The sequence below is a fragment of the Alligator mississippiensis genome, chromosome 3, assembly GCF_030867095.1.
Source record: "Alligator mississippiensis isolate rAllMis1 chromosome 3, rAllMis1, whole genome shotgun sequence".
Classification (NCBI taxonomy): Eukaryota; Metazoa; Chordata; order Crocodylia; family Alligatoridae; genus Alligator; species Alligator mississippiensis.
Genome location: NC_081826.1, coordinates 144,015,039 through 144,042,541, shown reverse-complemented (window position 1 = coordinate 144,042,541; position 27,503 = coordinate 144,015,039). Strand labels below are relative to the sequence as shown.

Sequence of the window (27,503 nt, the reverse complement as noted above, 5' to 3'; positions counted from 1 at the left end):
CAAGGGTGGAGGGAGGCAGGTGGCTGCTAGGGCTTGGGCTCCAGCCTCTACCTGGGTCATGGCCACAGTTGCAGCTGCCCCTCCTCCCCATCCCTCCCCACTCCCCATGCACCTGCTGCTCCTCAGCCTGCCCCCCTCTCTCTTCCCTTACTCTTGCTCTGCACTGGCAGGCTCTGGGCATGCTGCAGCCTGAAGCACTAAGCACAGCCCCAGTCCAGCTGTGTAGCAGTAGTGCACAGCTGGCATGGCTGCTTTGGGGGCTGAGCTGTATAGAACAGGGATGGAGCCTGCCAATACAGAGCAAGCAGGAGGAGGAGGGAGCAGAGCCTGGGAGAGCAAGGGGGTAGCACAGCCTAGGGGACGAGTGACAGGACATGGAGCAGAGGCAGAGTGGGAAATGGGGGGCCCACAGCTACAGGGGGACAGGCAGGGGGCAAGCTGCTTGACCTCACCATACCACCTGACCCCTCACTGCCTGTCCCCACGCAGCCAAAAGGGGTGATGAATTAAAGAGTTAATAATAATCAGATTCTATACATGGAAAATTATAACAAATTTATAAATGTTCTATATATATAGAATCTAACTGGGGGGGGCATCTTAAATTCAGGTCCATCTTACAATTGAGTAATTACAATATTTTTTAAAAACTGAAAACAAACCACTAAGATCAATCAATAAACGCTTGCAATTTTTTAATTAGTCAAGATAAAACTGGACTTGGAAATATATACTGAGGTAGGAAGTCATGATCATTTAAGTGTTACAAGTGTTTTGCAAGGTGCTTCCTCAGCCTGACGAAGGGCATTTGTGCTCGAAATGTTGCTAAGAAGAATTTTTCGAACTATTTGAGTTGGTCTAATAAAAGATATCGGATTTACCCAAAGAACCTTGTCTTGCATAGCCCTAACCATTCAAAAATGTAAATTTACATGAAACTAAACAAGGTCTATAAACAAACAAAAGCTTAATGCCTACATTTCGTGGATATTACCATGCCCCATATTTAAAAAGAAGCAATGATTTTGTAAGGTGATATCATTTATTAGACCCACTGTACATTTGGAATAGAGTATGACAAGCTTTTGAATGCAAGTCATTCTTCTTTGGGTCATAATATTAAAGATATCAAAATCCATTGCATACGATGGAAAATACTATCGTAATATATTTAAAAATATTTACTTTTGGCTATCCTTCACTTTTCTGTCAGGCCAGGTCTCTCTTGGTCTGCTATATGGTACCATGTAAATCAGTTCAGCCTGTTCCATGGTTGAGTTAGTGGAAACTAAACCAGCACCCCCACCTGGGCTTGCCTGGGTCAGGAGGGTTCGTGGACACCCAGCAGAACTAAAAGCAAGACATGTCAAAGGGAGGATGAGCTCACTGTGAGCCAATGGCCATCCATACTGAGAGAGGAGATGGGCCCACCAGGTCACTCTGCCCGAAGAATCACCAATGATGCAAAGCAACTGAACTAACCTAGGAGGGTTGTTATAGCATCTAAGATGCCCCAATGGTCCCAGAGGTCTTGGTACCGACTTGACTTGATCCTTCACTTGCAACAAAATATTTGTAGCCTTATATATGGCTCAAACCCTTCTCCAGAAATGCTTGTTATCTATTTTCATAAGTGTATTAACACAGTTAATGAAGTTAAGAAAAACCAAACCAAACAAACAAACAAACAAAGTGAGTTTTTGATTTCTGTTTCCTATTTGATCAGGTGTCACCCTCATGTTATATTTGAGAGAGATCTGCTTGGTGTGAAGGCAGTTACATTGGACTAATTTCACCCCTTCTACAAATTATTGTAGTTCAATCAAAGATAAAATAGAAAATTCCATTTATAACACTGGGAAACAACTATACAAAAAACATAGGAAAGTAAAGGTAAGCAAGCTTGAAATGCCATGGACGTACAAAAAAGAATGAACATTTCTGCACAATTTTCATACCCTACATAAGTGATTATCAAATTAAAGTTGTTCGGACTTATTAAAGTTAATCACGCCTCTGAAATAATACACTGTTAAATCCTACTTTTAGTTTTGTCTTCAGAACTGAAGGCACTATTCATTATCATGTTTAGCATTCAAACTGTGTTGCCAGGCATTGAATCTAATCTAAGTGGAAGAGATCAACTTAGTCAGGTACTCGTCCCTGCCATCACTCACTCAGACAGCCTGAGGTCTTCACTTCCATTCCAAGGGAAGAAATCCCTAAGGGCATGTTGATGTGGCCACCTTCCCAGACTTGGGACTGACATTGAAAAAAGAGTCACACCCCCTCACTCTTACTTGAGTTCATCAGAGACCATCAATAAGACAAATGGACTTCCAGTGGTAGTGCTCAAGCTTGCGCATGGGCAGCTGCTCCAGAGCTCTCTGATCTGCCTAATTGCTGATCTCTGGTATGCCAAAGCAGGAGTGGACAGGGCATATTTTGTCAGCAACCATCTCAGCATTGAGTGACAGTCCCCCAAGAATCCCTTAAGACACTTGATATGTGTAATATCTATTCTCTACACATGCTCCATGAAACATCACAATGACTGCCTTCTCATCTAAGTTAACACGTGCATTCGAACCCTTCAGACTTCTACGTGCCACATTATGTTGTATCTGTATGAAATTGCAAATTGGAACTTAATATTTTACAAGGAACTAGATTCATGTTTTAACTTTAAAGATCTGAGTTAACATATTATCCTACCCAGGGTGTATGAATAAATTCCTTAAAATAAACAAATGTTTATGAACCTGTGAACAATGAGACGTGAAATAAAGGCACCCTTCTGAATGTGGGTTCTCTGAACAGCATAATTTTAAATAACCTTTTATCTTAGAAGAGAGGCAAGAATTTCTTACGATGATATCTTTTATTGGACCAGTTGTACAGCTGGGATAGAGTTAGACAAGCTTTTGAATACAAGACATTCTTTTTTCATTTTAAAGTAACAATAACACCACTGCTGCATACACACATAAGACTGTATGCATTTGTATGCTATACAATATTAACTGAAAGGGCTGGGCCAGATGGTCCTCAAGATTTCTTCCAACCCTATGATTCTACTCAAACTTCAGTTCAGATTAATGTTACTGCGTCTATCCCTATGATGCCATCACAAAACATTCTCTGATGTATGCGTCCCGTGCACAGATACCTCTGCTGTGCAGACATACTTCTAAATGTGTAGAGCCAATATTTCAGTCTGGCTCTAAGCTGGCCTCTTATTTTGTGAATTTGGACATGAACCAATTTCACTTGATATCCCCAATTTAGGCCTTTTGAAGGTTAAAGAACCCGATTCTTGGATACAAAAGGGGACCAATCATCTTGAACAACTGATCTGTACCTGCATCTTACATTGCAGACAAAATGAACGATGTGAAAATCTTGTCCAGAGATCACTCATGCATAAAATTACCAGTGCCCTATCCAAAACTGGAACAGATGTGAGAAGGGTTGTGAAAACCCCATCTCCTTGCATTAAACTGACATGAGACAAATTTGCTTAGCTCAAGTTCTCTTTGGCTGACAAAAGCAATGTCATAACATTCACTGAGTTAATATCTTAGGACCAGATCCAAAAAGATACTGAGGGCCCCAAATTCTTTTTTTGATCTGACACTTATTTTTTTTCCCAAAATATATAATAAAAAGTTAAATCATGCAAAACAAACAGTTTAACAGACACTGAGCACAAAATTTTAATTGCTTTTCGACTTACCTTAACATTTTAGTAGAATGCTGCATTAGAAAAATAAGAACAAGAAAATGTTTGTTCTACTCATGAAAAATTTAGTGCAAACCACAAAAAATACCCATAATTCTGTCCATGAAGAATTTCTCACTGTTTCTTTCTCTACATAAACTTTTGTCTCTCTTGCTGCAAATTGGCTAATAACAATTAGTCACCATTCTTTTGAAGGCTGGCACCAGTGATAAACTACAATTGTTGCAATGTCCAGAAATATTCAAGACCATTTCAAACCAGAAGGACAATTAGGGTGGGATTTTCAAAAACTGTTCATCATTGGCTCACTGACACCAATGACATCAGAGTTGGACAATCAACAATTAGTGCTTTTGAAAATCCCCCTTCTAAATAATGACAGGCTTGCCTGGGCTATTATAAATGATTTTGCTGTCACCTTCAGCCATTTGAGATTTGACTTGGGCTGAGCATTTCAAAGCAGACATCTAATTTTGTTCCTCTATGCCAGCGGTTTTCACGCAGGCGTCCACTCGCAGGCATCAGGAGGTTTGCCAGAGCGCTAGTATCCGAGTGAGCTGCCTGAAGCCTTATGGCCAGGAAGGACTAGCCCATCCCCAGCTGGGGTCGCATGGGGCCGGGTGGGGCAAGGCTCAGGACACACAGCGCTGTATGTCCGGGGGGAAGGGGGCACTTGGGGATTGTCTGTGCATGTGGATTTGTTGGCCCACAGCTGCTGGCAGCGCAGGTTGGGGCCAGGGGTAGAGGGAAGGCTCCCTCAGGGCTGTGAGCAGCTCCAGATTCAAAGGCAGGGCAGGAGGAGAGGGTGCTGCCCCCTAACCGGCATCCTGCTTCGGCCGGGACCAGCACAGAGCCCAGTCTCTCAGCTGCTCCAGGCACCAGGAGCTGGTGAGCAGTGGGGCCCTTCACCAGCAGGCAGCTGCTGCCATGAGTCGGGCTCGTGGCAGTGGGTACAAAGACTCTAGCACCCCTTGCCACAATGCCACCCGCTCCAGCTGGACTAGGAGGCAGCCCTGGGATGCTACAAAGCTGCCTGGCTCTCTGGTGCCCAGGACACCAGCAGGCAGCAGGGGAAGAGGGGGGAAACAGCCACAGACCCTGTACCTGCCTGAAGCCCTGCTCTTCTCATCCCAGGGATGTGGTAATTGTAGCTGAGAGCAGCTTTGTCCAGGACTGGCAGGGATAAATGGGATTAATAGTGCCCTCACCCATGTGGCATGAAGCTGCACAAGCTTTGGCAGTTTGTGGATGGCTTAGGGAAACCATTTCACTGCATCTGGTAACCCAGCAGTTGTTGGCCTGCTGCATACCTGTGGCTGCCTTGGGGATGAGGGCTTTAAAAGGAAAACAATACTAAATATATCCACTTCTCCTCCTAGACTGGGTGTGTTTTTAATCACTGAATCCTTGGATGTACAGAGAGGGCTGTGTCCAGATGAAGAGGCTGGACAAGCAAAGTAAACCTCTGTCTAAGATCTGTTAGGGGAAATCATGCGTGTCCCCCACTGGTCTGTATGCATGTATCAATCTCCACCAGTGTAAGCACAGAATGAACCATTTCAAATGGTCTTAGCTTTGCTAACAGCTTAACTAACTTTTTTTTCAACCCTAGTGGACACATGCCAGGTATCACTTTGCATCATTTAGTCCTTTTGGCATCCTTGGTTTTAGCAGCATTAATTTTAATTTTGCACTTTTATTGAAAAGAACAGACGTTGCACATGTGCATGGCTGTATTTGCACAGAGATATTCAGCTTGCAAACTCAAAACACTCAAAAGTTAGGAGACACCAAAGCTAGGTTTGCCAGCACAATGTTAATACACAGCTGTTGTGTGCCTGTGAATTAGGTTGCACTCTAACTACACAAATACATACTTTTTTCCCCAAAGAACACCTAGCTCTTATTAAAGGACTCCTTGTCTCGGTTGATTGTCAGTTTTTGTATCTATATTAGCCTTTTCTTTTTATAGTATGCACTGTATGTGTAACTATCAATTTAATCTACGGGATATGCAGAAAAACAGTTGCTGTGGCACAGGTGGGTCATGGAGTTTTTATAGCAGGCTGGGGGGGATTAGGGGGGCAGAAGGAAAAGGTTGAGAACCCCTGTTCTATGCAACACTGTACTCCAGGGCCTGCTAGTTGAAGGCTCAGGCACATAAACAAAAGACCATGATGTAAATAACGGTGAGGATTAACCACACAATAGCTACTCCACGGGAACCGTCCATGTGCTGCAGGCAGTGAATGAAAGCTTCCTCATGGGACATGCTCTCGCAGACTCACTGTCAACCACTGGGTGACAGCATGTACATGGGCAACCACCAAGGAACAGCTGATGCACTGTAAATCCCTACTCTTGTTTGCCTGACAGGAATTTGCTTAGGTATCTATACTTAAAGTTTCAAAGCCAAGTGCATGACATCTTGGAATTTCTATTTGTATATTTTTTCTTTCCAGAGAAACTTGCTGTTTCTGAACTTTGGAATACTTGACCAAGCAACATCCCATTTCCTGCCTCTTCCTCCTCCAAAAAACAGAAGGAAATCAATTCTATTTTGCATAACTGCAACCTATGCAACAGCAAAGGACGTGAACCATAAAACTTAACTAACTGCAAGCAGGAACATTAACTTTGCTAACATTTCAGTCAATGCACAAGCCTGAGCAGAATCCTGCTTACTCCTCCATAGCTACATCAGCTCTGCAGGGCTAAAGACAATTAAAAACCCTTTTTCCTCTCTGAAGTAAATGGATATAAATCTGAATATACACTGGTAGCCAATCTATTGGACAAGCGTATACCACTTTTACACAGGCTCTTCCAAAAGATGTGACCAACATCCTAACTTACATTACTGTAACTTTGAAACAGCAACATTAAAATAAAGATTAATTGCCCAACAGTGCTACTTACCTGCAGCTCAAGTCCCTGCAATAAATCACTGGTACCAAGCCACACTCTTGGGAAATTCCTGCACTTATCAACAAGGCCGGGACCCTCTAGAAAGGCAAAAGCCACTGGATGCTCCATCCAAGATTACACAGACACACAATACTACAGGCTTCTTCAGTCCCTTCTGTTTCTTTTAAAACTGATATTAGGTTTTGAGAGCAGTGAGGGAGAAGTGACAGCTATAAAGGAAGTAGAAGAGGAGATGCTCTGCTAATGACTTGACTGGAGTTCTGCATTCTTGAATTGGACAACAGACCTCAAAGTCTAATAACCAATAAAGCTATGTAAAGTAGGGCCTGAGTGCCAAATTGCTGCTGTGCAAGTTCCTTTGATAAGAGATCTATGGTTAGTGTGCACCTTTGGGAGAAGCCTCAGAGCTAATAAAATGTACCTTGGCAGTTTCAAGGACTTGTATGATCTGGTGAGTTGTAATAATTTTTAGTACTGTATCTCTCAACTCATTTAGCTATGTGCTGGAAGATCATCTCTCCTTAAGGCCAGTCACTACAAACTGCAAGTTATCTGGATAATTTAAAATTATACACCCCCCCAAACACACACTCTAAAGGCATGTACCTTGGATTTTCCTGGCAAGGCACGTGGTTTGAAGAAAGGCACCGAATAACATGTGACCCAATTCAAATTTATTTAGAGTGAGAATGATACCTGAACGTTGTGGAAGACTGAAAAGAGAACTGGGCATTAGAGGGGTCCCAATGACAACTAGTGGCAATCTGATGGATGCTTTTGCTGCAACCAAAGCAGTCTTTAAGAATACACAACAAAGAACAGAGTCAGTCTGATGACCATAATGGGCTTGTGTCAGCTTGACTGGTTTATATGTTAGTGTGAGTGTTGGAGGGACTAGTTAAGCCTTGCATTGGATCAAAATATGCTGCAATTTCTAAGCAAGATAGCAAGCAAAGTGGTAAGGACTTTTTTTAGACACAATGATTCCTCTGAGACAATCTAAAGAGAATCTGATATAAATCATAGGTTTTTCTGTGAAACATTTCATTTGGCTGCATTAGATTTTCTGCTCAAAGTCTGTAGACAAGAAAAGGCCAGTGCCTTTGCTCCAAATGGCATGGCACCCTGAAGGGCAGGGTCTCCAGCAGGGAGATGAACTTGATAGCACTTTCAAGGCAGGAACTGAAAAGCTGCAGAGATCTTAGGCAGGCCCCAAAGCACACAGCCCTCTACGAACCATAAGCACAGGGCTACATCCCCCTCTACTGCCCTCTGGACAGCATGATGGTCTGGGTATTCTACCACCTGCTGGTGGCATTGCAGCATCAGTGAGATCCCAAAAAGGTGACTTTTATTTGGAATTGGTCCAAGTATACTGCAGACGCTTCTGTCTAGGGACATTTGTGAACTGGTTTCTGGTTTTCACTCTGGGCTGCAGCTCTGCTCCTCTAGCCATCCTGCTCTGCCTCTACTTTTCCCAAGTGCCTCCCCTAACACCTGCCTTCCCCAGGGGGGAATGGAACCAGGAGACAAGAAACAGAGGGTTTGGCAGGGTTTGGGATCTAAAGAATGAGAACCTTGTTACAGCAGGGAAGCATGGGTGTCTCCTGGCTCTGGCAATGGACGTGGGGGTCTCTCAGCTCAGGTGGTGGCAGCAAGTGTGAGCGTTTCCAGTCTCCCATGGGGTGAGGTCTCCTGGTCCCAGCAGGAGGGACATTCCAGAGGAGGGAGGCAGGAGAGCATACACTGATAGTCTGCCCTGTTCTCTCTCCCCCTGGGGCGCGAGGGAGGGGTGGTATCAGGGCACTGTGCGATGCTGGAGGACTCTGCTGTGCTCTGTATGGCATACAAATGTTAGAACCGAAGCAAGTGTTGCACAGAGCAGGCACTTCTAAACAGCACCTCATTCTAACACACGCTATTTTGCATTGCTTCCAAGAGTGTGTCCATCTGTCTTGCTTGGCTTTCGAAGAACCGAAAGGCTTCTGAAAGCTTTGTATGTGACATTCAGCCCCACCCTGGGGGAGGGACATCTGACTATGATGTTATAATGGAAAATTTGGAAGAGGCAGCTCTGCTATCCGCACTCCCTGTAAACCATTCAGGAGTGTCAGTAGACTATGAGGCCTGTCCCTTATGGAATCAGAGGTAATGATCACTGCAGTCCAGGGATGTGGTGGTATACCATATACTTCACAGTTTTCTGGACTCCCTCCCATTGGTCTCTATACTCATAATCAATCACATGTGAACAGCTTTCTACTGGCAAAGCCCTTGCCTGTCTCTGGGCCCATCCCATTATGTCATGCTCTGCACGATCGACATCAAACTTTGGCAGCTTCGTAATCATCACGAGTGTGGAGATCTCCTTTTTTACTCCATTTAGTGCTCTTTCATCCTCCACAGTGCTACCACCATCATCAGACATGGACATGACAGTAATCATTGCTATGGGTACTTTCCTCACTCTTAGCTCCATTACTCCTAACCGCTTTGAAGAACTGCATGCTGATCATGCTTACAACCCTGAGAACAACTGGTTTTTGAAGCTTGTGATATTTTTCGGAAGTGCAGTGGTGTTTTGTGTCAATTTTCCTTTGTTTCCAGTTTCCAAAGTCTTCGGTGGAAACTGTGAAGGTTTTCTATTTTGTATTTCTTTGGGAAGATTTTGTTGATGCTTGCATCACTGATGACCAGGGTTCTGGGTTTTCCATTTCCCACGGGAAAATGGAGTAAAACGCAGATTTCCCCATTTGCCAGAAGAAAACACGGATTTATCATTTTAGCAGAGAAACCCACAGACTGTGCAAATTTTCAATGAGCACAGGCTTGCAAAGTTCCAGCCTACAGGGGCCTTGGGGGAGCTGAAGGAGGGCAGTCAGGCAGGGGGCACCATGTGCATGTACATGCACTTGGCCCCAGGCAGCATGGAGAGCAGCTCCTGCAAGTAAGTGGGGGAGAGGAGATTGAGGCCCACATAGGGAGGGAGGGGGTTGGGCAGACATGGGGCTGCTGCCTAGCTGGGCAGTGCATGGGGCTTGGGGCAGCAATGTGTGGCTACAGGGCCCCAATGGGGAGCAGGGCAGGGCCATGGGCAGCTCGTCCAGGGGGCAAGCAGGGTGAAGCTGGATCCCCACTGCTGCATGCGCTCTGGAGGACAGGTGGGGCCTGCACCCCCAGGATCTGTGTGCGGGGCAGGGGCGGGTGCAAGCTGCCCACTGCAGGTTTGGGCTCCTGCCCTGCTGTCCTCCCCCAAGGCCTCTGCAGCCCAGCAGGTGCAACCTGGTGTTGCATGGAACAGTGTGGCCATGCAGGAAAACTGCTTGCTGCTGCGAGTTCCATGGTGCCCTGGCGATGCATCCTCTGCATGCACGGAGGCAGCGGGGGCAGTGGTGCAGGGTTGTGCCCCTCGCTGCAGCCCTGCCCACAGAGGACACGTTGCCAGGATAGCATGGAGCTCGTAGTGGCAAGCAGCTTTCCTGCATGGCCACACTGTTCCATGCACAGCCAGGTCGCACCCACTGGCTGCAGAGGCCCTGGGAGAGGGCAGCAGGGCAGGAGCCCAAGGCTGCAGCAGGCAATGTGCACCTGTTCCTGCCCCACACACAAATATGGAGGGGTGCAGTTCTCCCCTGGCCCCTGGGAGTGCATGCAGTGGTAGGGAGCCTGCCCCACCCTCATCCGAGCCAGCAGCTGGGGGGCAGGGGGGCGGGCAGGCTTTGCTCTGCTGCAGTAGCCATTGTCTTCTGCTGGGAGCAGGGGGCTGTGGACCCGAGTCCCTGGCCCCATAGCCCTAGCAGCTGGGGTCCCCCTCTGTCAGGGCTGGGGTGGCAGGGGGCTATGGAGGCCTTACATTTTACACAGTTTTCAGGATTTTTATCAGAGAATTTGCATTTTTTTTTTAATCAGGGGAAACCAGGATCCTGCTGATGACTGCATCCTCATGTTCCTCCTCCTTACTCAGCAGAAACTGTTCAGTTTCCTAAAAGAACTGCATCAAGCAGTTTCCTCATTATCTCATGTTCATTTTTGTCATCTGGAATTAGGCCCAGCATCATCAGAAATGTCTTCTTAGGTGATGAAGATATTAGCTTGATATTAGCCACTCCTGTTAAATGGTTTTGATACAATGCAAAATGGATTATCACTTTTTAGCCACGTTGATTTACTAACAAAGAACACTCTTTGGGTAGGCTACTGGAAATATGGACTTCATTTGCCTGGAAATATGGAGTTCTATTGCTTTTCAAACTCAGATGGATTTCTTCTTTTTGCAGCTTCTTTAACCCTTAAGGCAGCTGTTTTCTCTCCCTGCTTTTGGGCAAGATGGCTGCTTCCCCATATTTTTCTGCCTGCAGTTCCATTTATCAGCAAGTCTTCATCTTAATAGAGATTATTTTTCTCTGCTTGTCCCTCTTCACCCCTTCTCCAGTCTGATGCAGTACAGTACTTTTCTCAGCTTTATCTGTTTTCCCTTCTCATTTTACAGTTCAACCCTAACAGCTCATCCCATTCTGCAGGTTGAAGAAAACATATTTTCTTTCCACCTCCCTCTTCTGTTTATTAATTTTCCTTTGATCTCAGTTCTCTCCAGAGAAAGGCTACAGCAAATTCTGTCACCATATTGTGTTATGATGAAGGAAGGAGAAAGCAGTACAGACAAGGGCATGAATTTCAACAGAAGCAAAGTGCTTTACTCATGATAACCCAGAAGTGATAGAGATAATTGGTACTATATTTCCAGATATACCACAATATCTTAACCTCTTAAGTGCCTGCTCGCCAAAGCTGAGGTCAAAAGGAAGATAGAAAAAGAGACCAGTTCAAGTGAAAACAAACGACAAAGCAGAGAAACAGTGGTCTCAAGTTGTAGCAAGGGAAGTTGAGGTTAGATATTAGGAAAAATTCTCTCACCAGGAGGGCAGTAAAGCACTGGAACAGGTTACCCAGCGAGGTGGTGGAATCTCCATCCCTGGAGATTTTAAAGATCCAGCTAAACAAAGCCTTGGCTGGGATGATCTAGTTGGGAATGGTCCTGCTTTGAGCAAGGGGTTGGACTAAATGGCTTCCTGAGTCTGAGGTCCCTTCCAGCCCTAATTTTCTATGCTTCTATCATTCTGTGACTGATGGGTAAAATTCTCAGAAGTGCCCAACTCCCCTTTTTTAAAATGAGATAGAAAAATCTGAAAATTTTACTCTAAGCCCAGAGGCAAACAGTAAAAAAAGAATGAAAATACAAAGCACACAGTGAAAGTGAGTTGGGAAAGCTATTGGTCAATCTTTTAGGCACCAGATGCCCTTCCTCAGATCAGAGATCTTCTCCTGGAACCCCTGACAAATGTGATAACTATGTCGCTATGCTGCCACTTGTTCCTTACAATTTTATATCTTCTATGGCCCTGGTATCACAATATTTACTCAAAAATCCTGACCAAAATAAACAGAATGTGTATGATAGAGACACTAGTAGAAAAAGTAACACTTTCAAAGTCTGATTCTATTCTGACTAGTAATGGTACCATGGACTTCCACGCTTATTGTGTTTCAAAGATTTTGGTATAATGTACACTCATATAAGAAGGTATTTTTTCTGATTTCCATGTCTGCAAGCTCAAAATGAACTCCTCAATAGGTCTGCATCAATTAAACCAAATACAGCTCAGGCAAACCTTTTAAAGTCTTGGTCACTTATGGGTTTAACAATTTAAATAAGGCTTTAAGAACTTAATTGTAGGCAACCAGGTTAATAGATTTTGCGCATACTAGGAAAAACAATAGCAAAAATACTACTGTTCTCATTTACTGTGGCCCTAATGTATAATGTAGCAGAATTAAATTTCACTCAGTGATTCTTACATTGAGCTCAACAATGAAGTAAATTTTAGAAAGACCACCAATCTCACTTTAAAGATTTCAAGTGATGGAAAATTTGTTTGGCAAACTGTTCTAACAGTTAAATGCCATGAATGTTAAATAGAATTGTTTAACAAGACAACATTTTCAAGCATATTTCTGTGAACCAAAAAACCACTGCACAGCCATTTCAGTTTCCAAGAGTGTGACCAACCATTCACTGAAATCAACAGATGGGATTCCAGCTATACATAGATCAGTTGAATCACTGGGCATAATTTTTGTTTTATCACTTTTCAGGGTATATCTGCACTTAAAATTGTATCTTCACATCTTTCCTGCCCAACATGGTGTATTCCATATGCTTACATGACTGAACTTCACTTTTTTTCAAGCAGTAGTTGAGGGGTAAACCTGCAGAAATTCCAGCATTCACTCAGTGCTAACTTAGGTACTGGAAGCAGTCTAGCTGCACTAACACTGTACTCTCTTGGGCTCAAAAACCCTGCAAAAAGATGACCAGATTGCTTCCAATACCCAGGCTAGCTTAGGTCATCTCTGCATGGCTGTGCACTGTGCCATGCAAAAATACTTTATGTATAGCTTCTGATCTGGCCAGGGATAATGGAAAATGGGAAACGACAGTCTGACAAAGATGAATTCTTAAAGTAGAATTAGTTTTAAAATTGTGACTTCCTTCTCTTGACTTCCTCAGAGAAACACCCAAGGTGTCTCACTGAGTTGAGGGGAAACAAAAGCATGCTGAGCACCTAAAAGATGCCTGCTCTCGATCATCTGCCGAAGACATACGCTTGCCAGTTTGCTCAGCATTCCCAAGGAGATGTTGTATACTGCTCCTTTCATTCTCATATAGCAGCAGGTGGCATATATCTTATTCTTACCCCCATTCTCTTTAATAATGTGTTCAGGTCTGCTCCCATGGCCCAGTCTCCTGAGAGTGCCTGGCAAATATGCAAGTCCCAGGATAGCATTAAAATAGAAGTTCCAGTGCATCCATCAGCCCACTACCTGAACTCCCTACTCGAGACAGAATTTCTTGTTGTGATAGTACAGAAGTCAGGCCAGCTATGCTCAGAACGCAGTGCTGAAAGATTTTCAGAGGGCTTTGAGAGAGTTTTCTGACCATTACACTGGTCATTGGTATAACAGCACTGGTTAAATCTTTCAACCTCCATTACTGACAAAGTGGACTGAGGGAGCTAAATGCTATTTCACTTCCTGTATCCAGGGCCCCTGGCAGACATTAAACCAATGGCACAGTTGGGATTGGAGGAATTTTATGCTCCATGCTCCAGCAGATCAGGCAGAGAGCAACTCACCTGGCCCTAAGACAGTCCAGGGCCCACTTAGCTACACACACACACGGTTTTTAGAAGTCCTGGGGCCCTGGGACTGGGGAGTCTCTCCCCCCATTCCAGGGTCCCCATTTGTTGAGATCTCTAAAAACTGCAGGTTCAGCCCCACTTCCCCAACCCTCAATTTTAAAATGCCTTGGCCTGCTGCCTGGCAGGCAGGAAAGGCTTCTGAACTTGAGAGTTTCCAGGTTCTCCATGGGGGGGGCGGGGAAGCATCACTTAGCTGCACCCCTCTCTCCCCACTAGAAAAACCTTGAAACCTACTCCCAAGCAGACCATGTTCAGCAGTGGAACACCTGCTCTGGTCCTGATGCCAGCCCCAGCCCCATGCCCATGCTGATGGCTGATTGCTTGATTTATGGAACCATAAAAATGAGCTACAAAGATGTTCTATGTATTTTCTGGAATATTATGGTGTCTGGTTTACCTCATTTATGGTGCTGTAAATCAGGTGACTGTCTAGCATTGTTCCCATTTGTGGTGTGATTAACACAATAACTGAACCACAATTGCAATAAGTGTTAAGGGCCTCCACAGCACATCCAAAGCTGCTGAACCGCAGTTTGGGGCACTCATAAAACAGTTTAGCATTCTGTTTCAACCTGTGGTGAAACAGAACTCCCTTGTATGAACACAGGCTAAAATTAAAATGGAGGACTGCCTTCCCACTTTTCATCCCAACAGCCTGAAGTTCAGGACCACTCCTTCAGAGACCACCCCCAGATGGGACTTGAATCTGCATTTTCTGCTTTTCCCCAAAGTGCTCTAACCATCAGGCCATGGGATAGGCCATCCCCAGGTCCCTCTCAAGCTCTCTTTGTGAAGCTGCTCCATCATACTTTGGATTTAAAATGTATTGGATAAAAGGCAGTGGAGTAGCTTCTGCTCCATTTAGGAGCAGGGGTCCAAGACTTGAACCCAGATCCCTGTCCCATCCAGGACAATGTGCAACTCACTAAGTTACATATCCTATGACTCGTTCTACTACATATCTCCCTCTCTTGGCTGCCTAGTGGATCAACTTTAAGAGGGTTGGAGAGGGGCCTAGGTGATGCTCCAAGCTTCCTCCATCCAAGGAAGTGACCAACACACAGAGCTATAGAATGAAGTCCCTCAACCTTCTGGCCCTTCATATCTTTTCCATGCAGTGAATTGATAGGACAACTTAAACTTGAGAGATGAAGTATGCCTTCAGTCCTGCTTAGCCCGTGGTCTCATGGTTACAGCATTATCCTAGAAAGTAGGAGATATGAGTTCAAGCCACCTCAGGGTGATAGGAGCCCTAGGCCTGGGTCTCCGACTTTGCACACAAGTGGCCTATTCACTGGATTAAAGGCAGGCTCTCCTATTCATCTAACAATAAATAACTAAACACTTTTTTTCCTCTGGCCAAAGTCCAATAGACTTATGCAGATTTATGTGGAATTTACATGCTTCTGCTAGATTAGGATTGCACAGCACAAGCAGAGGTGGGTAACTACTTAGCCATAATGGATTGCTTCTGAACATACATGGTAGGCACAGGTGGGTTTAATACTGTAAGTGGGAGTCAGGTCTGGAGAGAGACCAGTATCTGCATTCTAAATATATAATGGGGGACTTAGGATCTGCTCTGTCAAATCCCAAACATAGGCAATCTCAAGGAGGACTCTTATTTCCTGTAACCACAGTTCTGGTCAGTGCAGGCAGTTCATGCTAAATTTGCCCTTGACGGAAGCAGCAGGTGATAACGTTGTCTATAAGGCTCTATGACTTTGGAATACCATCCTGAACCTGGTCCAGATTTGATGGCCTTCTGTAGGGCTCATCAGTGAAGAGCAAGGGAAGGTGTCGTTATTTCTGAACAGCCAGAATTGTTTTAATTTTGTGACTTGGATACAAATAGCAAGGTTACATATTTTCAAAGACTATTAATTTCTTAATTTTCAAATTCAAAACAAAAAGCATAGCACAAAACCCTCGCTGATCTTTTTTCTTACCTGTACATTTTAAGCAATCTGAAAGCTATGTTACCATCACCTTTACACTTTTAAAAATTGTTTTAAGCTGTAAGGCTTTAAGTTCTTGGTCTAAATAGCACTTCTTCAGCTTAGTGTCTGAAGTTCAGTATCTGCCCAACCTAATTAAATTCTACCAAAATATTCTACTATCATCAGAATAAAAATATGTGATGTACGTATCTTCCATATTTTACTAACCCAACAGAGAAGACTCCTTTCAAATAATGAAAAAGCTCATTGCCTACCATTCCAAAGAAGCCAAGCCTGTCTTCAGGTACATGGAGTTCTGGGTAAATATTCTCTAAGAACCATTTGAAGTCCTTACATTTGAGCTTTTCTCGAAGCACTCTTCTTTCTGTCACATCTCCATATGGCTCCTGAAAGAAAGAAACCCACCCCCTAAAGTAACTAGAGTAGACGTTTCAATAGATTAGCTATATACACTGTAAAAAAAATTCTTATCATACTGTGGTTGCTTAGGAAAACTCCCACCATCAAGCCCTAGATTTGATTTCGTTACTCCTAACATTGGGAGAGAAATTTCAACACAGATCACATTAATTTTTTTTTATAAATGTAAGAAAATAGTCAGTTAAGTATACAGTAAGAAATTCACAGCTAAAGCTTTTTGACTGGACATTTGAAAATCTTTTAAAAAAAAGTGCATGAATTTAAGAGCGCTAAATTATTTTCAGTACCCACTTACAAAACTGTCTTTAAAGATATCATTAAACTAAAATCTGTTAAAATTTGTAATTCTCTGTTAAGGTTCCTTACGAACATTACAGATCTTGCTAATTAGGAAATTCACTAATAGAGAACCAACTCTAAAAAAAGACAACATAAATCTGCCAGAGAGCCGCTACTCACACTTTTCACTGATCATGTTTCTTCAAATCTATTTTCAAAATCCAATTCTTTCCACAATCCAGGGTTTTAAACATGTGTGCCATGAATCCCTGCTTGCAAACCCCAGCTTTCTGAGAGACTGCCGCCACCTTTTTCTCATCCCCTTTTAATCAAAGAGAAATTTCTAGCGCTTCTGGCTGTGAAAATAACCTTGAAAACACTAACCAAATATAAAAGCAAGGCACAGATACCTACTTGAATCTGCAAGTAATATAAAGCTATGGCTAGGAGGTATGAATTCCCATATTCATCTTGAGAAAGGCTGCCTGAAGTCAAGTACTGAAGCCATTAAATCCGGCATCTTTCTGATCTCTCATGGCTCCAGTACTTATGGTTTCATGGGGCAAAAGGCCTACATGTAGCACTTTGTCTCAGGGAGTGAGATTCTCCCCAAATATACTTAGTATCACTTGGGTATGTTGGACTCTGGCATGGTAGCTGTGCATGTGAGAGAACACCAAAAACCCTTTCTGAAGTCAGCACTGGGTATCCGTCTGGTGCTGAGAGACAGCTTGGCAATTCTGAAGAAATATGGAGACAAAAATACAAACCAACTGCCAACAAAGCAACAAACCTTGGAAGAGACCACAACATACAGAGACAAAGATGGCCAAACTTAGAACTAAGATTAGCCAGTGAACAGAAAGGGCAGTGAAACACTAAGGCAGCTGGAAAGGAGTGTATTTTTTTCTTCTGGCCAGGGATGCTGCTTTGTACTCCCCTCTCCTACAACTTAGAATGCACAGAGCATTCCTTCAACTAACCTCAATGCATCTATCTATCACACCCAATGTGATTTTGAAACCTTGCTCAATTTCCCCAAAGCTTTGAAAGCATCAGAATGGTAGGAAAAATATAGAACAAGGCTGTAAAAGCTGGAAATTTGATAAAATATAAGTGAACTAATATGTGCCTCTGCACCATGCGATGAAGTGGACAGCAGCTCTTCTTCCATATGAACGTGCCTCTAATCACCTGTCTGAATGCAGAGAAGTGCTACATGTGCTTTTCCCATTGCTGAATTCTTCATTAATCAGCACTGGTTTGCCTCAAATGCTTTTCTCTACAGGAGGATTATAATAGCAATTGTCTACCTGTCATTGTAGACACCGAGGAAAGTAAGCAAATAGATGTCAGAGGTTCTGATCACTCAAAACTGAGAAACAGACAAACCCCTCTAAAAGCTGAGTAGAACAATGAAGGATGTAATCAGCAGCAGCAATAATCTCTCAGTATGAGTATGACAAGTCTTTCAGTAAATAGGGAAGTCACTGGTGAGCTCTTAGATGACAGAGGAGGCTGATTCAAGGTGTACATGTTTGGCTGCAGACCTGGCAAATAGTTCCAGGAGGGAGAAGTAGATCCTGGTGATGTCGGGTCTCTCTTTTGTCTCTCTCATCTAACTGATCCAAAATGAGGTGAGTTTACGTGACATGAACGATGCCTTGCCATACATCATGGTGCCACTGGGAATAATTCAATGCTTGAGTCTCCCAGGTTTTGAGGTTAATATTGCATTTCTTCAGATTAGCCTTCAAGGTGTCTTTGAATCTCTTCTTTAGCCCACCTCTAGAGCAGTGACCAATGGTGAGTTGGGAGTATAGTACCTGTTTTGGGAACCAGTTGTCAGGCATCCTTACAGCATATCCTGTCAGATAAGAGTTGGCGACGTACAAACGTGACTTCAACGTTGGTGGTTTTTGCTTGAGTCAGAATACTGGTGTATGTTCTTCTCTCTTTCGAATTGATGTGGAGGATCTCCCAAAGACATTACCGATAGTAACAGTCCAAAGCTTCCAGGTGTTTTCGATACATCATCCAAGTTTAACATCCATACAACAGGGTAGGCGTGACAACAGCCGGATGCACAAAGAGTTTAGTTTAAGTCCTGATATCACGATTATCAAAGACTCTATTTTGGAGGTGTCAAAAGGAAGCACTGAGAAATTTTATCTGGTGTTGAACATTATCATTTATGTTTTCTGTTTGGGACAAATTGAAAATAGCCAATGTAAACTTAGTTGCAACCATTTTCAAAATCCAAGCAAGAGATAAATCAGTCTGGGGTAAAAAAAAAACCAACAGAAATATTTCTGTAAAACAAGTTCTTTTCCACCCCTTTTCCTAGGTCTGGTTAAGAAAAAAAGGGGAAATTTTGGGAAAAATTCAAAATAAACATCAATATGATTTTATTTTCCAAAGAATGAAGAGCAAAATATTTTTGGAGTGCAGTTTACAGTGTTATTCTTGGTGCTGAATTTGAGTCACTCAAAAAGTTTTCTTGTAACTCCGAATCATTTCAAATGAAGTGGCTTTATTTAAAAAACCCACCTTCAGTTCTGCTTCTGCATTAGAATTCCCATATACCAGATCTCTCATGCAACCCATAGTACATGCACTTTCATCCCCCAGTCAATAAAAGGACGCTGCCATCTTCACTATAGACTAGGAGAGAGTACAGGGGTCCTCTTTGCTGGGTTACTGCCTGTATCGCTGGTGATTTCAGTGCAGGGGCAGAAGATGCGGTGTGAAGATGATGGGAGCAGAATAGTTTAAGCAAGTGCAGCCCTGAAGCACCCAGCACAACAGAGTTCTTCCCCCACCCCACTTCTCCCTCAGCTGAAACACTGTGACCATCCTGTAACACCAGGAAATATTTCCACTCTGAAGGTTATTTGTTTGACAAAAGGACCCATACTTTGCAAACACTGCCAAATGAAATATGAGTTTCCGAACAATACAAGGATGACCAAGTACACATCTTTGCATGCACAACAAGCAGACATTAAAAATGTCTTTCATGTGTGGAAATGAAGGCCAAGAAGGAAAGCATTAGGTAAATGGAGGCTTACAGTGGTTGCACTTGCAACATTCCTTGATCCTGTAGTCCTGCTTCTGACAGATCAGTATCTGGAAGCATTGTACACTTAAGTTTGCCTCTGCAGTCATCACAAAACCATGGGACGCTCAACCAACTATAAAAAAAGAAAGACTTCCAGCAATGCCCTCATGTAAAAAACAAGACAATACCTGAGTATCAAGAAAAAATTGACCAAGGTCTTCTAGGAGTGATGATATGTGGTCCACCATCAGTCACTGAAAACAGTTACGGGCAAGTAGCATTAGACCATTCTATCACTCACCCAGAAGTTATTCTTTGAGCATGCTTCTTCTACAGTCAGAATATAAACGCGTGATACAAACTGTACAAGGACTAAGTCAACGGGACACTTTGGCAATACTTAAAAATGGATGAAAATAAAAGAAAAAGTCATACTTCAGAGTATTAGTCGTGAAATATGTGAAATGCTAGAGAGGTTTGGAAGCTGAAAGGCATTCACTCTGCTGACAATGCCAGTCATACGAAAGCAACATAAAACATCATAATGGACAAATATCCACATATTACTGCACTTCCCAAAGCCCAAACCTGCTTCTTTATGATTCCATGAAGTTGGACACATTGAAAAAGACTGATAAAAAGAGCAAAGGAAACTTCAAATTTATGAAAACTACTCTTAGTGAAGCTGTAGCCATTAAGATGCCACAGGAAGAAAAGCCTGGTAAGAACAAAAGTGAAGATTTCTAACAAAACAAGATGGGTGATGTGTGCAGTCAAGCCATTTTAACATATATTAAAACCAAGGCCACTCAGAAATGGGTAGCTGAACATCTTAAGGCATTTAAGTCAACGGGACACCTTTTGAGGATACCTTCTGAGTTCTCCTGGAGAACTCCCTGGAGACTCTACAGCCCATTGCTTCTGCCATCACTGTTATCTAAATTAGGCAAAGCATTCTGATGAAACATTCCTCAATTTAGGGTGAAGTTAAAGTCAATTTTTTTTCTGAGAATCAATGTGCATCTCCACTTCCAAATCAAGAAGAAGTTAAAAGTAAGGACTTTATTTGAAGAAAGGAAGAATTCTGCTGCCAATCAATACACACTGCAAACTGTTTAGAACAAGGTTCAAAGGTAGCAATGTTAGCAATGACAGTGCTGTTAGAACATGTGACTGGATTACTTAACAAGTAATGTGCACTGGATTCTACGTAGGATTCTACTGGAAATACAGAACCTCTCCAGGTATTTGTTCCAGAAGTGCACTCTTGGAATCTGCCCAGCCTATTGGTCCTACAATGTGTGTGCAAAGTCTTTATACAACACACTATAAGTTGTATTATATTTGCTTATAAATAGGGGCCTACCAAAATCGAGGAGGCAGGTGGATTATTTCACAGGCCAATCACAGGGCTGGCCACCACCATTTTCAAGGGCTGATCCCACCGGGAGGGGTACGGAAGAGAGGCACACCTCTGACTGGCTGAGGGGCCTCAGTGCTACTCCACCGCTGATTGGCCAAGAGAGATATCCATTGTGTGGCTCCACCCCTCTCCAGTGTTTGGCTGAGGGGTGCGGGGCTACGTGACAAGCAGCCCTCTCAAACAATCAGCAGTGAGGGGCTCCCTCTGCTATCTTGGCTGCTGCTCTTCCCGCTAGAGGAAAACCAGCATTTTATTTTCAGTAAGTTTTTTTCCCCCTTGGATTTCATCCAGATTTTGCAGTTTTTATGAAATCATGAATTGAGTAGGTCCCTACTTATAAAGATGGCTAGTTTTGCCTACAAAATTACATTTACTTTCTATATAATTCAGGATTCAAGAGCTTGGTATCTATTGTTTTTAATATAAAGTTTGGCTATGTAACTAAATTTACTGTTGACTCTTAATACTACGTTGTGTTGACAATATTATGGTGCAGAGATAGGGATGTTCATTTTCCAAGGTTTGTGAATTTCTGCTACATTTACTCTACACATCAGGTAGCTATTTGCATACTGTTTCTGAGCCCTATGGATAGAACCATCTTTTTTGTTTACAAATCACCATATTAGTGTAGTTATATAGACTATATTACATTTACCTGTTTAGCTTTGACAAGCAAGAAACTACTGCAGATATTTCTAATTTCCCCTGCAACTTTCTTTTTTCCTCCTTTTTGAAAAAAAATGCTATTTTCCCCTGTATGTTTCACTTTTTCGGAAATACTACATCTCTGTTAAGGGAGGCTTCTGTATCACAGCCCCTCAGAACAGCTCCCTAGCCTAGGGAAACCGTTTGTCAATCTGCCAATTGCAGGCAGGGCAAGAAATAGTCTGTCAGGATACAGGAACCAGGCAGTACATCACATTATTGTGGTAACCCACAATATAGCAGCAGCAATTTTAGGAAAATAATAATAAAAAAACCCCGAACAAAAATCCTCAGTTCAAGCTCTGAACCCTTTAAGTTACAACAATACAATATCAAAAAAAAAATCTTGGGTATTAACAACAAAAAGTTTTGTTTACTGCCAGCTAAAGGTGCAGCACATTATACAATCAGCCACCCAGGGCCTTAACATTACTAGAAAGTTTTCCAACTCTCCTTGTTACTGACAGCATGATGTCAAAGTCACATTCCAGCAGTTGAAAAGCATTAATTTCCACCTGCAACAGATACAAAAGTTTCCATACATCCTATTTCAAACTTGTGCTTTAAGACAAAACCTTCATGGTGACCCTTGTAAAGTTAAAGAGGAAGAACATAACACATGTGTGGATTGTGATGAGGGAGGCCAGATACTCAATTCAAAAGAGACTAAAGCTGAACAAAGCTCTCTTTCTATAATATAATCAGCTAAGAACAAAACAATGAGATTTGGCCAGGATGTTAGCACTAATACCTCTACTGCTACAACAATGGAAAAAAGGCCTTTGAGCAGAAGCAGTCATTATACCCATGTTATGTCTTTTTTGAAAGACTGTACCCTAGCTACACTGTCCAATGAATCCATATTCCCATTAGGAATACTTTATCAGTACAGAAATAGTGGTATATCCTCCTAGTTCTTAGTGTAAGGACACTAGCAAAGGTATACTTTTACCAACACAGTTTATTCAACCTGAGCAAATCAGGCTGCTATTGGCTAAAACAGAAGTACATGTTTTGCCTATACAAGGGGCTTCCACTAGCACAATGGTGCTGGTTAGTTAAGGATTGCACCACTTCACGCCCAGATTCACACAGCAATGCTGGCAGTAGTGTGTAATGTAGATATAACCAATATGTAAACATAGCTTCAGGCTAATTATTGGCCAAGGCAGAGTGGGCCCTGTTGTTTAATTGCCACTACTGAATCCAGCAACATGAACTGTAAGTCTCCCACTGGAGTACTGACCCAGAGTGGCCACAATGACTGTGAAATCTAATGTAACACAGCACCAAATATGCTGCCTTGACAGGTTCAGCAAGTATACCCGCTGTCTGCTTCAACCTGTCATGTCCAGTTACCCATAAAAGTACAGGTATGGAGTGTTTTGTACTTTTGTGAGACACATACACGGCAGATTTTTTTTAAAGATGCGCTACCAATACTGGCTATTCCTTCTGCAGACCAATTCATTAAGTAATATTCAGACAAGGTTTTTTGGGTAAATCTGATATCTTTTATTAGACCAACTCAAATAGTTGGAAAAATTCTTCTTTGCAAACTTTTGGGTATAAATACCCTCAGTCAGGCCATGGAAACATTGGCATTTGGTGTGTGCTCTTCCAAAATAAACTGTTTGGAAGAGCACACACAAACTGCCAATACTTCCTCAGCATGACTGAGGGTATTTATACCCAAAAGCTTGAAAAGAAGAATTTTTCCAACTATCTGAGTTGGTCTAATAAAACATATTAGATTTACCCAAAGAAACTTGTCTGCCTATATCCTCAGACCAACAAGGCTACAACCTATACCTCTGTATTCTACTTCTCAGAACCTTAAAAAACAACGATTTTTACTTTATTACAAATTCTCAGAAGTAGAGAGATGTCAGAGATTCCACTGCCTATTGCTTAAAGCCTCAGATTGGAAGGTGGAGAGTTGGGCTCTGTTTACAGCCCTGCCATGCTACTTGCAGGGTTTTAACTGGATACAGAGAAGATAGCACTGCCTATGGTTGCAGCTGCCTTACTCTTAAGATGCTAGATCCTTGTTTTCTGCCTGAAGTCTGATTAATTTACCATATCAGGAACCTGCCTCAGGATGAATAGTTTAGGAATGTTCCACTTCCATTATATTTAAGGCCTCACCCATAATTATATCCTAGGTGTAGGGCCTTGAACTGGAATTAAAAAAGTAATTTGCTTGATTGTGCCAGTCCACCCAAGCCAGGGGCCCTTCCTTGTCATCTCCATCTCTCCTAATACTTGTGTTACCTGCAAATCTTAGTAACTAATCATTTTATAATTTTCCTTGTTTAAAATAAAAATGATTTTTTTTAACAGAAAACCAATCCTTGGAGCACCCCCATTAGTAACACTTTCCCCATTTTTCAGTTAATTGTGTTTTGAGATCTAATTTTTAATCATATAAATCTGGGCCATATGGATTCTGAATGGGTTTTAAATCATAAGGTTCTACACCACTAAAAAAACAAAACAAAAAACTATGAGTCTCCATTTATATTACTTCAATACAGTTCTACTTTTTATCACCAGGCTTGTAATCTTGTCAAAGATCATTACCAAGGTGCTTAGATAAGATTTATTTTCCACTGAACTATGCTGATTAGCATTAATTGTATTTCTGTCTTGTAATTCTGTATTGATAGAGTCCTGTATCAGTTGGTTCACTATCCTGCTCTGCATAAATTTCAGGCTCACCATTTCAAATGTGCCTGATATACAGCTTACCCTTTTTTAAATACTACCACAATTCAGGCTTTCTTGTAGTCTTACAGAATTTTCCCAGTTTTCCAAGTTATTAAAAATTAACTCTGTGTTCATTTTATATCAGGAAAAAGAATAACTTTAATTAGTTAAAAAAAAACCTACTGAAAGAAAGAACGAAACAACAACACTCTCTAACACATTTCCCTGTTAAAAAAACAAAAGCTAAAAAACAAGATATTCCAGTTCAGTTTTAAAGTGTAGCATATGTCAAACTCACCAAACGCGCATGTGGATTTCGGTGATAATAAAGCTCTTTATATTCATCCATCCACACTTCTGCTGCACGTACACTGTTGGCCAGAGCTTTAGCCCGCGAATAGGGTGCTTGTTTTGGGAAAACATGACCAACATGAGAACAAGGGTGGATCTCCAGGCTTCCTCCACACTGCCAAATCTAAACAAAGAATTTGTGTTATAGGTAATTTGAATCTTTGCAAGCAGCAGATTGTACTAAACTTTAGAATGGCAAAGGAATTTATAAGCAAAAAATAGTATAACCCTGGGAGGGAAGCAAGTATGATCCTTATCCTATAGATAAATGAATTCATTATATAATGATCAAGTGACTTTCCCAAGGTGTCAAGACAAATCAATTGGAGAAGCAGGACATAGTTTAGGGGTCAGGAACATAAACCACTTTTACTACAGTACTCGTTTGCAAAGGTAAGATGGTACAAATGTACATAATTATATGTCCAATGCAGAACTCCACCGGGACTCTCAGTCTTGATTGACTCTTCCTCTCTGGGTTTTAGATACCCCTTGATAGGGCTGAATTAAAAGTCAGACACAACAGGGTGGTGCCTTCAACTGCATCTTGAGAATTCTGTGACTAAGCTTTCCCATATGGTTTCTTGCCCAGTGGTTGTGAAGAAGTCTGCCAGAGCCTGTAAGCAACCTTTGGCAGATGAAGGAGCCCCATCCACTTGATGCAGAAAGAAGGCTGCCTGTCCTGAGAATGCCCTAACAAGATTAATTGATTCAGCTTATCTATAAGAGCAACTAATGGATTTTAGGTCTACGTACTACAGCCTATTATCAGAAAACTTTTGAAAAGCCTAAAACATTGTAACCAATGTCATGCTAAATTCTAAACAAAATCAGGAACTCTATTCCTGGTCAAAATCAGGAACTCTATCTGTCAAGACTATTGTGGAGAAGTGAGATTTGAGAAAAGCAAAACCTTGCTTCTGAGCCAAGGCTGTAAAGATAGAAGAGTTCTGAAATACTCAGGAAGGGCTGCTGTGTGCCATCAAGCATTTTCCAGGAAATAATACTAAAATTCATAGTGGGGTCAAGGTTCAACCAACCAGGCTGACTGGTCTGTGCTCTTGGTCACCAGTCTTGAGACTGACGTTCCTCCAACTTTTCCTTATTTTCATTCTCTGATAATTACCATCAAGCCTTCTGAACTGCAAACCATGGTGTTTCCTAGTTTTTAACTACATGCATTAGCCATTACTTAATTTGATATTGGTTGCACATCAGATGCTGGCTCTTGCCAGTCTCTCTTAGATTCCAGGCGCACCTTGGAAAAATAGAGCAATTCTTCTGTTGCAAAGAACTCGGAAAGACCACAACAGATCAGAATATTTTTGATGCTATGAATTCCTATTAAAAATCTCTGGGTTAATCTTGTGCATCACATATTTGCACACCTAACTGTGCTATTGTTGCTCAGCATTCCACACCACCCTTACCAGGATCTCAACCAAGGTGCCACAGTACCCTGGTTGACAATCACTGAATTAGAGACTCTAAAGAAAGAGTCGTAACTCTAACATGGAGCTTACTGGAGTTGCTCTTACAGGCTCCTATGTCAGAATACAGGAACCTGTTCTCTTTTCCTCTTTGCTTTGTCTGTGTTCTGTTGGGGAAGTTGACTTAAAATTGCAACTTTGTCAATAAGCTGAGAAAACTTTTATTTCTAAAACTGATCTGAGGGAGAGATAAGAAAGCTAGGCCGCTGCATGGGAATAAGTCAAGGCTGTCAACAATGGTTAAACTGGCCTATGGTTAACTAACTCAAAATCTCTTCCAATGAGGCAGTTTTGTTTGCATTAAATTATGGAGAGCAGGAGGAAGCAAGTACAATGTACTCAGTCCTGTGTACACTATATACGTGTTTCAATCAATTGCTGAATGCTGTACAAAGGGACCCAGAAGGGTTAAGAATGAAAATCTTCATTCATATGGATGATGAGGTCCTAGTAGGAACTAGAGATGGAGGCCCACTTTTACATACCGGAAGTCCTGAGATCCTCCAAAAATGTATATGAAGATGAGGTACAGGCAACCTGGTCCAGCTTCATCTTATGGAGGGCAGGGCCACAATAATCATATGTGACAGGCTGAGACAGGGGACAACAGAGGGATTCTGGGTTAATCGTTTGGGGCTCCATTTGGGGCTGTTTGCCAGAGCGGGCTGGTGAAGAAACAGGAATCATTGGAAATGGGAAAGAAAAGTGTAGCTAAGCTATGGGAGAAGAGGAAGTTGAAATGTGAGCAATGTGGTAGCTTACCATGACTTGAAAAAGACTCAGCGGTGATGGGAACTGTGCTCAATGGGAACTACCATATATCTTATTTAGATGAGCTGCATTAGCCTATCTTTATGGTAGGCTCCCATCACCTTTTTTGGTACCAGCAGAGGGTCTGGTCGATTTAGGAGTGCTGACCTGGTGGGTGTTGCCTGTTTCCTCCTACAGAAGCAACTGTTCATTTTGAAGGGCCACACCAAGAAAAAAGAAAACAAAGTTCCCATCAGCATGTTTGCCCAATATGGGCCATGGATTTTAGTCATGCTTAGTGGTGACTGCATTTAATCAACATCATAGTTAGTTTCCATTACTGAGCACATGCTGCTTTTATATTTAATGAGGTTTTCTTGTATGCAGATATAAGGTGAGGGGCTTTTTCCTCTGACTGATTG

At 42.4% G+C, this 27,503-nt stretch overlaps 1 protein-coding gene across 1 annotated transcript in view; it reads right to left on the bottom strand.

Annotated features, from left to right (window-relative positions):
* The window catches only part of GALNT12 (polypeptide N-acetylgalactosaminyltransferase 12), an 80,198-nt gene that overhangs the window by 11,742 nt on the left and 40,953 nt on the right, over positions 1-27,503 (bottom strand). Inside the window, exons 6-7 of the mRNA XM_019491080.2 lie at positions 24,789-24,965; positions 16,145-16,276 (exon numbers count right to left, since the gene is read on the bottom strand). Coding sequence (XP_019346625.2) covers positions 16,145-16,276; positions 24,789-24,965 — 309 coding nt within the window. The remainder of the gene's footprint in view (positions 1-16,144; positions 16,277-24,788; positions 24,966-27,503) is intronic.